The following is a 13,851-nucleotide window of genomic DNA, read 5'->3' on the forward strand; positions in this document are numbered from 1 at the left end:
GGATAGTGACAGAGTGGGGAAGGACGGGACAAATGCTTCTGTTGCCCTCAAAAGACAACACTCACTTGCCAGAGCAAGACCTAAGGGGGACAGAGGGGGAGAGGGGGGGAGCGAGGGAGGGAGAGAGTGAGGGGGGTGAGAGATGCCCCTCTACACTACTCAAGGGTCGATTCGCGGATAGGGACGAGCATCCCATAGGAGTGACGCCACCTGACAGCACTTCCTCTGGCTAAACTGAGTGCAAGCTACTGTGGTACACACACACACACACACACACACACACACACACACACACACACACACACACACACACACACACACACACACACACACACACACACACACACACACACACACACACACACACACACACACACACACACACACACACAGAGAGAAGCACGTGCATACACACAGACGCACGCACCTACACACACGTGTGCACGCCCGTACACACACACACACGCACGCACGCACGCACACACACACACACACACACACACACACACACACACACACACACACACACACACACACACACACACACACACACACACACACACACACACACACACACACACACACACACACACACAGCTATTCTCTGGTACAAGGACATTGATGTGCACATCTTCTCATAGACATGAACAAAAGCACAACACCACATAAAAAGCACAACAAAAACGCTACAAGAACTGCTCCCCTGCCCAGCTGCCAACACACACACACACACACACACACACACACACACACACACACACACACACACACACACACACACACACACACACACACACACACACACACACACACACACACACACACACACACACACACACACACACACACACGCACACACACACACACACACACACAACTAGATGGATGACGGATGAGAGAGAATGAACGCTGGTGGAGTTCTAGAGAGGCCTGAGCAGGGGATGTACTGAACACTCTATCTCCAAGCCTACTGTACTGTTCATTGTATGGGCTTTGCTAAAATGCCTGGTGAGAGAGAGGTATTGTTATGAACAGATCAAGCCAAAACGCCTAGAAAGACTACATTACCCAAACTACTCTGTGTGCCAAATTCCTACTGGAACCTTTCATATTGTGTGTTGCTCCCCTATGGCAATACATCCGACGTGACCTTCCTGCCTCTCCTGCCTCTCCTCCCTCTCTTCCCTACAGTCTCTCACTATCTTCCCTGTAGATGAGCTCCAGTACTGCATCACCACAAAGGGGAGCCGCCGAGAGCAGGCTGCCTGAGATGGCGAGTCCTCTGTGGGCTGTGGATCCTGGCACCTCCCCTGTGTGTCTACGTACCTCTGGATGTCTGTCAGGGGTCTCTAACAGGTGTCTTTGGTTTCTCTGAGGCCCTAGTGCTGTGTGGTGACTGTGCCTGTGTCTATGGTGAGGAGCGAGGCCCGCATGCCGGTATAGAGGAAGGGTAGGAAGAATGTAAGGGGGTTTACCTGGTCCAAGGTAGAGTACCTTGACTTGAGCGTGATGACCTCATCCAGGTGAGCCCTGAACTCTCTCCGTGAGGCCTGGAGGAAGCCACAGGATAGGTCACTCGCCTTCATGCATCACACACACGTCCCATATTGGTACACACACACACAGGCACGCACATATACATGTACACACACACTCAAATGTCCTGGTACAGTACAATAGTACACATAGTTGTGGCCTGACACACACACAGACACACATATAGACACACACAGACACACATATAGACACACACACACACACACACACACACACACACACACACACACACACACACACACACACACACACACACACACACACACACACACACACACACACACACACACACACACACACACACACACACACACACACACACACACACACAACCCAGGACTACTGAGGTGACACATACAGAAATCAGTTCAAACAACAACAAAAAAAGACCAATATTCTGACAATACAGAAACAAAAATTGATGAAATATTAACCAAATAATGTGATGGCAACTTTTTGCTCCAACCTAGAGCACGTTTAGCATGGGTCTGAGAGTGAGTTAGTGTTAGTGAGCGGAGGAGAGTGATATTAGCTTTGTTTGTGTTGGTGTACTGGTGGAAATGTGCCTCTTTTCTCTTCAGTGTTTGACATATGGTTCCTGTATCTTCGCTCTAAAATGATCCAAGGTCAGTTATAACTCACATTATTGGTTGCTGCAAGGGTAGAGAAAGCTGACCCTAAATCAGATGAAACCCTACTGAAGGCCTGTGCTTAAGCTGTCAAAACATTGGTTTATTAAACTTATTGCATCCGAGCCATTAGAGCTGGAGTGTCAAACATTTGGTCCGCAGATCCGGCACACGAGGGGATCCAATCTTTGACATTTGACATTTTGCAAAAATAAATTTAGGGCGCAACGAACGAACTCAATATACTTTAACATGACTAAAACCAAATGTGTAGAATGATAATGGACCTACATTCATCCAGTTGACTGTGTCCAGCTCACTAATCACTGAAATGAAAGCTAGACAGTCAGGGACCATAGAACATTCCAGAAACAATGTGTAGAGGACTATTTTACGCTCATTTTAACTGCATGGAAATATAACACATTTTCAGTGTGGCCCTCCGGACCTCAATGAAGACTGAATACGGCCAAAATTAGCTTGACAACCCTGCATTAGTGTCCAACTTTCTATTTATTTTTATAAATAAATGCTACTTACAGGAGATCTATTGTGTCCTCCCACTGCCCATCTATTGCAGATGGATACCATATCCCTTCCCAATCATCAATCTCACTAACAATAAATCAAGCACAGGAGAGGTATCTGTTAGAGATATTGTCACAATGCTGAGTAAGAGCAAGCCTACCTCAAAACCAGCTGAAGGGTAGAGCAATGCATTGTTGGTACAAGCACCGCTGCCGCCGCACAGCGAGACGGCTACCATGACGTTTCAACTCTAACACTGTATTTGGAACGTCACTGAGTCACATGTCACATGGCAGAAGGTGTGAGTGGGTGGTGAGGTGATGACGTGAGTGGAGCTGTGTGTGGGGAGGGAGGGAGTCAATTAGATACAATTTAGGGTATCTCAGACGATATGATGCGTTCGATTACACTATGGTCCAAATGTTAACATGAAACTGGTCAAAAGGCCTGTACATACTCTGATACAGGAAGAGATTTAAAAATGCAAATGATTCTGGGATTTGCAGTACTCCGAGAGACGACTGTGTCCTTCCACCTAGCAGGGGCAGCATGCAGGGCAGACATACAGATAAAGGGAAGAAGGAGGAGGAACATTATGCAAAACAGAGGAAGAAGGAAGAAGGAAGGAGGGATGGAGTGACTGCGCAAACATGCCAGGTGAACGAGGAGGGGGGACCATGGTAACCGATGCCATGACGATGCCATGACGACGTCATGACGACGGTGGCCATGGCGATTCCTTAGTAGGTTTGCAAGAGTACCTCAGCAATGCTTAGGGTGGATGAACAGGAGGGGAGCCGCGCCTGGTGCCACAAGAGAGAAGGAGGAGGAGGAGGAGAAGGAGAAGGGGAGAAAAGAACAGGGTTAACACAGCCAGAAGCCAGACAGACAGACAGACGGACACTGAGACAGACAGACAGTGCCCCTGTCTCATGCCGTGTTCATGCGGTGTCAGAATTATCGCATTCTCAAGACCAACACTGCCATAAAGCAGCTCAGACGCATCAAGACAACATCCAAAATTGCTTTCCAAGTGTTACATTCAAGTGGGAAACTCGGATAGCGTTGTTGTACCCCCAGTTTCCCAGTTCCTAGTTTCCACATGAATGCAGCATCAGTGTGTCTGTCTCAGGTAAGTCAGCATAGCCGAGGGTCAGGCATTATGACACATATAGTACAGTACAGGACAACACGGTAAAGCTGAGACTCCTGACTGAGGACCAGAGGAAAGCACAGTTACACTGGTCAATTTGATTTATTGGAATTGTTGCATTGACCGTCTATTTTGTTGATTGATTGTGTGTGTGTGTGTGTGTGTGTGTGTGTGTGTGTGTGTGTGTGTGTGTGTGTGTGTGTGTGTGTGAATGACCCAAAGCAAATCACCAAAACCTTTACTTACAGTAGGAAAGATGTTGTACATAGAAAACATTTCAATTGTGTGACAGTTTACCCTCCGTTAATCAGCAACTTACTCTACAAAATTGTTTGGATGTTTTTTTGGGGGCAAGTCAGATAAGAACAAATTCTTATTTACAATGACGGCCTACTCCAGCCAAACCCAAACGATGCTGGGCCAATTGTGCGCCACACTATGGGACTCCCAATCACAGCCGGATGTGATACAGCCTGGATTCAAACCAGGTACTATAGTGACGCCTCTTGCACTGAGATGCAGTGCCTTAGACTGCTGCGCCACTCGGGAGCTCATCATTTTTACATAGAAAACATAATACAAACTATCACATTACCATACCCATAACTGTCTATCCCCTGTTTGGTCTGTAGACTGAACTGTAGACCTCAGACCAGTCTATCCATAGTTGCTCTGTAGCCTGATGAATGGGAGGGTATCAATGTGATATGGGGATCCATTCAAAGACATATTTAAGGAAATTCCTATTTTACTATGATGATAACCTCATTAAGTACAAAAGTACTAGTATTTCAATCTATTGTAGCCCACACAAACACTCATTTGACCAATGACAGACTAGACAAACACTGCCCTCAAAAGCTGACCAACGATAGACCAGTAAACCACGCCCTCTCCGACAGTGACCAATGACTGACCAGAAAACCACGCCCCTCCAAAATGACCAATGACTGACCAGAAAACCACGCCCCTCCAAAATGACCAATGACTGACCAGAAAACTACTGCCCTCCAAAATGACCAATGACTGACCAGAAAACCACTGCCCTCCAAAATGACCAATGACAAACCAGAAAACTACGGCCCTCTCCAACACTGACCAATGACAGACCAGAAAACCATTGCCCTCCAAAATGACCAATGGCAGACCAGCAAACAACTGCTCCCCTCTAATTCCCCAAAAGATCTGACCAGTATGCTTCAGCCAACCCACCATATGCCTCGGCCAACCTTGATATTCTAACACCAAGCATCTTCAGAAGTCTTTAAAATCATCTATTACTTAGACTGCGCATTAAATGGCACTCTATTCCCTATGTAGTGCACTAGTTTTGACCAGGACCCATAAGGCTCTGGTCAAACGTAGTGCACTACATAGGAAACAGGGTGCCATTTCAGATTCAGCCTAAGTCTAACAGTCTGAGAGATCCACTCTAAACTGCCACTCTGGGAATTGTAAGGGAAAGACCGCATGAGGCTGTGGCAGGAATGCACAATGGAATAGCGACCAGAGCGAAGGGATGTTTGCACATCAAATCCTCTCGGCTATTCAATTCAAAAGGCTGCAGCTGCAGTCGGCTCCATGTAGAAATGATAATAAGTCCTATTGTAGTAGTAAACCATGAGCTAGTGAGAGTGGTGCAGTGGAGGGAAGGGGGTAACGCAGTAGAGTGTGTGTGTGTGTGTTCATGGTTCTCTGGGTCTGCCCACCATTCTCAATGGTTTGCATGGGCCCACTTGGGGAATGAACAGCCCTACAGTACTTTGAATGCAGTGGGTCAACGCAGAGCCTCCATTCAGTCTCATCCACTCCACTCTGTTTCTGTCTCTGATACTATTGAATGGTCTCTGTTTTCTGAATGTTTTCTAGGCTAGGCTAGGGTACAACCCCCGCAGGCAAACTCAGAGCAAGACGGCAGGAGTAAGTGAGGACAAAAATACTGGAAACAATGTAACCGATGGCGGTTACAATATCGTTTAGGACCTTGAGCGTGGCTGAGGTGCACCCATGACCAGCTCGGAAACCAGATTGCATAGCGGAGAAGGTACGGTGGGATTTGAAATGGTCGGTGATCTGTTTGTTAACTTGGCTTTCGAAGACCTTAGAAAGGCAGGGTAGGATAGATATAGGTCTGTAACAGTTTGGGTCTAGAGTGTCTCCCACTTTGAAGAGGGGGATGACTGCAGCAGCTTTCCAATCTTTGGGGATCTCAGACGATACGAAAGAGAGGTTGAACAGGCTAGTAATAGGGGTTGCAACAATTTCTTTTTTAAAAAGAGAGGGTCCAGATTGTCTAGCCCGGCTGATTTGTAGGGGTCCAGATTTTGCAGTTCTTTCAGAACATCACCTATCCGGATTTGGTTGAAGGAGAAATGAGATTAAGGGCATCAAGCTTAGATTGTAGGATGGCTGGGGTGTTGTCCCAGTTTAGGTCACCTAACAGCACAAACTCTGAAGATAATGTTTATCATAGAAAGAATGTAGCCAGCTAAATTTCCTAATGTTTTGCTTAAAGTAAATTTTTCATTTTACCGGAGAAAAGTAGGCTATTAACACCAAGAAAAGTAGCTCCACATCAGTCAGAGTCTGCTGGTATAATGCCTGTTGGTGAATTCTCATCTGAAGCACAAACTGAAGCATTTTACATCTGGCATCAATATATTTCTCATGTGTTTTATAATTTTTTCCTGTGTGAAAAACAGAATTCTGCGTTAATGCGACCCCTAAGTTTAACTTGCAAGTTATCTAAGCAAGTGGCTGTATTAATAAGGTGACGGGGCGTCATATTGTGTTAGCTTTCTGCCGTGTTTGGGAAGTCAAAGCACTTTGGATGAGCTATCTGTATCTTGATTTCCTTGTGTTTTTTGTCCACTCAGTTGTCGGCCTGTCTGCTCCTCCCCTCTCTTCTCCAATCAGAGCAGGCAGACATGTTACCCTAGCTGTCACGGTTTTCTTCCATAGGTGAAGGAGAGGACCAAAATGCAGCGCGGCTAGTGTTCAACATGTTTAATTAGACGAATAAACGGTAACACTAATACAAGTAACAAAATAACAAATGTGAAAACCGAGACAGCCCTATCTGGTGCAGACAAAACACAGAGACAGGAAACAACCACCCACAATCCCCAACACAAAACAAGCCACCTATATATGATTCTCAATCAGGGACAACGATTGACAGCTGCCTCTGATTGAGAACCATATTAGGCTGAACACAGAAACAGACAAACTAGACACACAACATAGAATGCCCACCCAGCTCATGTCCTGACCAACACTAAAACAAGCAAAACACATAAGCACTATGGTCAGGATGTGACAGTACCCCCCTCCTGAGGTGACTCCGAACGCCCCCCCAAAACTCAAGGGGAGGGTCTGGGTGGGCATCTGTCCGCGGTGGCGGCTCCGGCGCAGGACGAGGACACCACTCCACCATTGTCTTTGTCCCCCTCCTTAGCGTCCTTTGAGTGGCGACCCTCGCCCCTGACCCTGGTATAGGAACCTTCACAAAGGTCCCTCCTAGATTTAGGAGACAGCTCAGGACAGAGAGGTAGCTCAGGACAGAGAGGTAGCTCAGGACAGAGAAGTAGCTCAGGACAGAGAGGTAGCTCAGGACAGAGGGGCAGCTCCGGACTGAAGGGCAGCTCCTGACAGAGAGGCAGCTCTGGACTGAAGGGCAGCTCCGGACTAATGGCAGCTCCGGAGTGAGGGGCAGCTCCGGGCTGAGGGGCAGCTCATGAATGGAGGGCAGCTCATGACTGGAGGGCAGCTCATGACTGGAGGGCGGCTCTGGCAGCTCCTGACTGGCGGGCGGCTCTGGCAGCTCCTGACTGGCGGGCGGCTCTGGCAGCTCCTGACTGGCGGGCGGCTCTGGCAGCTCCTGAATGGCTGGCGGCTCTGGCAGCTCCTGACTGGCTGGCGGCTCTGGCAGCTCCTGACTGGCTGGCGGCTCTGACAGCTCCTGACTGATGGACGGCTCTAGCGGCTCCTGACTGACGGACGGCTCTAACGGCTCCGGACAGACGGGCGGCTCAGATGGCACTGGGCAGACGGATGGATCAGACGGCGCTGGGCAGACGGATGGCTCAGATGGCGCTGGGCAGACGGATGGCTCAGACGGCGCTGGGCAGGCAGGCAGTGCAGACGGCGCTGGGCAGGCAGTGCAGTGCAGGCGGCGCTGGGCAGAGGAGCAGTGCAGACGGCGTTGGACAGACGGCCGACTCTGACCTGCTGAGGCACACAGTAGGCCTGGTGCGTGGTACCGGCACTGGAGGTACTGGGTTGGAGACATGCACCATAGGGAGAGTGCGTGGAGGAGGAACAGAGTTCTGGAGACGCACAGGAAGCCTGGTGCGTGGTGTAGGCACTGGTGGTACTGGACAGGGGCGGGAAGGTGGCGCCGGATATACCGGACCGTGAAGGCGTACAGGAGCTCTTATGCACTGAGCCTGCCCAACCGTACCTGGTTTAATGCTCCCCGTAGCCAGGCCAGTGCGGCGAGGTGGAATAGCCCGCACTGGGCTGTGCTGGCGAACCGGGGACACCATACGTAAGGCTGGTGCCATGTATGCCGGCCCGAGGAGACGTACTGGAGGCCAGATACGTTGAGCCGGCTTCATGGCACCTGGCTCGATGCCCACTCTAGCCCGGCCGATACGTGGAGCTGGAATGTACCGCACCGGGCTAAGCACACGTACAGGAGACTCCGTGCGCTCTTCCGCACAACACGGTGTCTGCCCGTACTCTCGCTCTCCACGGTAAGCCCGGGAAGTTGGCGCAGGTCTCCTACCTGACTTCGCCACACTCCCCTTTATCCCCCCCCCCCAATAAATGTTTGGGTGAGCCTCTCGGGCTTCCAGCCGCTCTGCCTTGCTAGCGCCTCATAATGCCGCCTCTCCGCTTTTGCTGCCTCCAGCTCCGCTTTGGGGCGGCGACACTCCTCTGGCTCTGCCCAGGGTCCTTTTCCGTCCAGAATTTCCTCCCATGTCCATTCCTCCTGGTACCGCTGCTGCTGTCGCTGCTGCCTGTTTCCACGCTGCTTGGTCCGAGTTTGGTGGGTGATTCTATCACGGTTTTCTTCCATAGGTGAAGGAGAGGACCAAAATGCAGCGCGGCTAGTGTTCAACATGTTTAATTAGACGAATAAACGGTAACACTAATACAAGTAACAAAATAACAAATGTGAAAACCGAGACAGCCCTATCTGGTGCAGACAAAACACAGAGACAGGAAACAACCACCCACAATCCCCAACACAAAACAAGCCACCTATATATGATTCTCAATCGGGGACAACGATTGACAGCTGCCTCTGATTGAGAACCATATTAGGCTGAACACAGAAACAGACAAACTAGACACACAACATAGAATGCCCACCCAGCTCACGTCCTGACCAACACTAAAACAAGCAAAACACATAAGCACTATGGTTAGGACGTGACACTAGCGACTTCAGAGTCCACACAGCGTGTACACATGCTGTTTCAGTGCCAGTACTGTTCTTCCTTCAGACAAGCGCGTGTCAAAACTTTGTTCATCTCCACAATGTCTATCGTTCATATCCGCTTGTAAATGTCTAAACTCACAAAAAATGACATTCGGTAGCTCCTACCTACATACTGTATGTATAACTTTATGAGCTGGGTTCCCTGTCTTTGCAATTAGTTTATTTTCGTTTGCTCTCGTTAGCATATTTAGCTAGCAGCCTCCATGAAAACTCGCTATTACTTGTGCTAATTTTGTTAGCATTCTGGTAATAGACACCCAATGGGTGTTTTGAGTTTTTTTGTCGCCCCTTTGTGTACTAAGCCGGTAATACCATAAATCCCGGGATGAGAGAAGGATGGTATGATGATATGAAAATCTGGATACCGCCCAACCCTAATTCCATTCAACACTTCATAGGTATTGACATTGACATAAGAAATAAGAAACTGCATTGTAATTTCCAGATCTATGAGTTCATGTGTCACTGCATCTCTAGCCGTTGTTGGTCTTTACTGTATTGCAGTATATACCTTCCATTTCTCCATCCATCCAGTCCCCTACCAGCTCCTGTTGTGGACCCTAGTCTAGGGCCCTGGCTCAGAGGGACTATTGAGCCCAGTGGAGCTGCCTGTCCCTGTCTCCCTCTCCTCCCCCCTGCCTTTATGTAACCCTCAGTCTCTCACTCTCTCTTGAATACTGCAGCGACACGGCCACCACACTAGGCACGTGAGTCCTGCACCTCCCCCTCCTCCCCTTCTTCCCCCCTCCTCACCCCAACCCCGCAGTCAACGTACGCATGTCCCCTCGCCCGCCCTCTCCTCTCTCATCCCTGTGTACTTCCTACCATCACACAGCCTCATCATCGCTGTGTACGTGTTTATGGCTAACCACCATCATCACCATCATCATCATCATCAGACCACACACACTCGGCCATGCGTATAGATGCACACATGCGCATACAGTAGACACACACACAGGCACACTACACAAATACTGACAGTAAACACTCTAATTTATGTACAGACAGAATCCTCCATCATACACACTCCCAACAACACAGTCCAGAAACACACTCTCAAAACGCAGGAGGAAAGACACTACTTACCATCCTCAGAGTGAAGTCTGCACTGAGCGAGCTCTTCAACATGTGCACACGAGCACACACGCACACACACACAGGCAATCTGAGAGTGTGTGTGAGCGACAGAGCAAGCAGAGAGATACAGAGAGAGTACAGTTAGGGAGGAAGAGCAACAGAGAAGCAGCGTGCACGAGAAGGAGAACAGGAGGGAAAGCAACAGAGAGACAGAAAGAGGGAGAGGAGGAGTGACAGAATAAGAAGGAGGGGGTGGTGTGGGTGTGCAGCACCCATGTGAGTGTCTGCCTGTCTGTCAGCACATGGTAGAGGGGCTGACACTCTCCATCCCTTCTCTCTCTCTCTCTCTCTCTCTCTCTCTCTCTCTCTCTCTCTCTCTCTCTCTCTCTCTCTCTCTCTCTCTCTCTCTCTCTCTCTCTCTCTCTCTCTCTCTCTCTCTCTCTCTCTCTCTCTCTCTCTCTCTCTCTCTCTCTCTCTCTCTCTCTCTCTCTCTCTCTCTCTCTCTCTCTCTCTCTCTTTCTACCTCTCTCTCTCTCCCTCCCCCTATCTCTCCTTCTCTCTCTTTCACTCTCTCCCTCTTTCTCTCTCTGTACTGATTGGAGCAGTAGCAGAGTAGCAGAGGGAGTACAATTACTGTGACTGAGTGATATGACGAATGCTAGTGGGCTTACACACACATTCTGAAGACAGTGTAAGGACAGAAATGGACAGACCGACACAGAGAAAGAGAGGCAGACAGACAGCCAATGCAGCAGAGGCCTTCTTACCGAGGCAAGGCACTGCTATGACGCTCGGGCTATACCTCAAAACGCAGCTTGTTTCTCTTTCTCTTCCTCCCTTTCATCGTCCCCTACCCTACCCCCCTTCTCTCCATCACTCCTCTCTTCCCCTCTCTCTGTCCCCTTCTCTCCCTCTCTCACTCCCTCCTCTCTAATTTCCCCTCAACTCTCTCTCTCAGTGCATCTCATAAATCCTTCCACACTTCCAGTGGTCCGAGGAGGAGGAGTCACTTTTACGAGCCTCCCTGTGCTGGAGGGAGGCTCGTACACTCACATACACTCACAATCAGTGCTGCTACCCCAGCCTCTCTGTGCTGTGGAGACACACACACACACGCACACACACGCACACGCACACACACACACACACACACACACACACACACACACACACACACACACACACACACACACACACACACACACACACACACACACACACACACACACGCACAGGTGTATGAGTTTGAGAGCCCATGTCTATGCCTTCCACAGGAGAATTAAGCCTTAATGGTACAGGCTGTAAAACAAGAGCAGGCTCTACACAGCCCAAGAGCAGAGACCCACGTCTGCCTGTCTGCCTACTGCCTGTCTGCCTACTGCCTGTCTGCCTACTGCCTGTCTGCCTACTGCCTGTTTGCCTTCACTTACCGCAGGGCACAGACTTGGAGGAAAACATGCAGAAACAGAAACACAGAAAACACTCAGCTTAGGTTTCTTTCTCACACAGCCTTCCTCCACGCCTTATACTGATCTATAGACCACTAGCCTTAGTTGGCATGCACACAAGCACACACACAAACACACACTCCCCCATCCAGACCCCCACCCCCCCCACCCCCCCACGTCTCTGGTGACATTCTCAGAAATGAGTGTGTGTGGCAGAGGGGGTAGTGAGAGACAGAGTAGGTACAGATCCTCTGAGTGCCGTCCAAAACACACACACACAAATCCCCTGTCGACAGTGGGAAGGTGGGAAGGGAGGGAGGGCCGCTTGGCAGCCTGGTCCAACAGCGCCCTGAGCCAGAGGACATTACCGCTGTCGGCCCCCGACCACACACACTCTGTTTTATACACTTACTAAAACCACCGGCACGCCATTGGGAAGCAGCCAGTGCCACCGGGCCGCAGACGCTACACACACGGCATAGACAGACCTCGGCAGTACTGAACAGACATCCACTGTAGAAGGCTACTGTACCAATGACCACAGTCCCTCTTTTGTCCTAAACGGCACCCTATTCCCTATACAGTGCACTACTTTTGACCAGGGCCCATAAGATCATGTGTACACTATATAGGGATTGGGCTGCTATTTAGGACAAACCTAGGGTTGCAAAGGGAGGGTATATTTCTGGTAACTGTCAAGTTTTTTTTGTTTGTCACATGACATCTGGTGGCACGTTTGGCTACTTCAGATGATCACAGGTGTCTGTAATGATCTCTGTCCCTGTGTGGCTGTCACACCCTGGCCTTAGTATTCTTTGTTTTCTTTATTATTTTAGTTAGGTCAGGGTGTGACATGGGGAATGTATGTGTTTTTGTAGTGTCTAGGGTGGTTGTATGGTTTAGGGGGTTAAATAGAGTAGATGGGTTTGTGTTTAGTATAGGTGTCTAGCTGTGTCTATGGTTGCCTGAATGGTTCTCAATCAGAGACAGATGTCATTAATTGTCTCTGATTTGGAGCCATATTTAAGGCAGCCATAGGCACTAGGTTAATGTGGGTAATTGTCTATGTTGTACGTTTGTAGCCTGTGTGTGCACTTACGTTATTAGCTTCACGATTCGTTTGTTGTTTTGTTTCAGTTTGTTATAGTGTTTGTTGCGTGTTTTTTCCCTTTCTCTACAATAAAATAGAATGTATTTTGCACACGCTGCGCCTTGGTCCACTTTCTCTCAGCAAGACGATCGTGACAGTGGCCTTATCACATGTCAAATATATAAAATAATCAACTAAGATTATTTTATAGAAAATCCTGGATGCTGATTGGTTTACTCACCACGATAATGCCTGTTAACGGTTCCATTTGAATGATCAATGTGCATCCACTATCCCACTGCCCAGCCAGGCAATTCATAAACTTCATCTCCCCTGTAAAACATGCCACTAGCCTAGCATTTGGTTTGCAACAGTTGGTCTAAATCTTGCCCTCTTCCTCTCCGACCTGTGCAACAATGTACATTACAATGTGATCTCCACCATCCCATGCAGCCTATACGTGACTAGACTGTAACGTTTCTCAAATGAAACAATGACAAGCAATAAGAAGCAATAAGGCCCTCAAACCAGGGAATTATTGTCAATAACACCCTCCTAAGGGCTGTTTTACTGGCCCTTCACTCCGTGTCGGCCCTAAGAACAGCCCTTAGTTGTCAGTGTGTGGTATATGGCCAATGTACCACGGCTAAGAGCTGTAGCCAGCCACTCCACGTTGCGTTGTGTAAGAACAGTACCTAGCCGTGGTACATCCCCTTGTACCTTATTGCTTAAATATACTGTAATAATATATATGTCATTTAGCAGACGCTTTTATCCAAAGTGACTTACAGTCATGCGTGTGACACATACATTTTACACACCACCGGTCCCGGGAATCAAACCCACTATCCTGGCGT

General features: G+C 48.9%; 1 protein-coding gene across 10 annotated transcripts in view; it reads right to left on the reverse strand.

The window, feature by feature from the left end:
- Positions 1-13,851, reverse strand: part of LOC139556499 (gephyrin-like) — a 107,012-nt gene that overhangs the window by 26,228 nt on the left and 66,933 nt on the right. For 8 of the 10 annotated variants that reach the window (XM_071370528.1, XM_071370527.1, XM_071370530.1 and 5 more), the window contains exons 9-10: positions 3,476-3,517; positions 1,476-1,550 (exon numbers count right to left, since the gene is read on the reverse strand). The exons of the other annotated variants lie outside the window; for them this stretch is intronic. In XM_071370528.1, the coding sequence (XP_071226629.1) occupies positions 1,476-1,550; positions 3,476-3,517 (117 nt within the window). The remainder of the gene's footprint in view (positions 1-1,475; positions 1,551-3,475; positions 3,518-13,851) is intronic. 10 annotated transcript variants of the gene reach the window in all.

The sequence above is a fragment of the Salvelinus alpinus genome, chromosome 27 (genome assembly GCF_045679555.1).
Source record: "Salvelinus alpinus chromosome 27, SLU_Salpinus.1, whole genome shotgun sequence".
Classification (NCBI taxonomy): domain Eukaryota; kingdom Metazoa; phylum Chordata; class Actinopteri; order Salmoniformes; family Salmonidae; genus Salvelinus; species Salvelinus alpinus.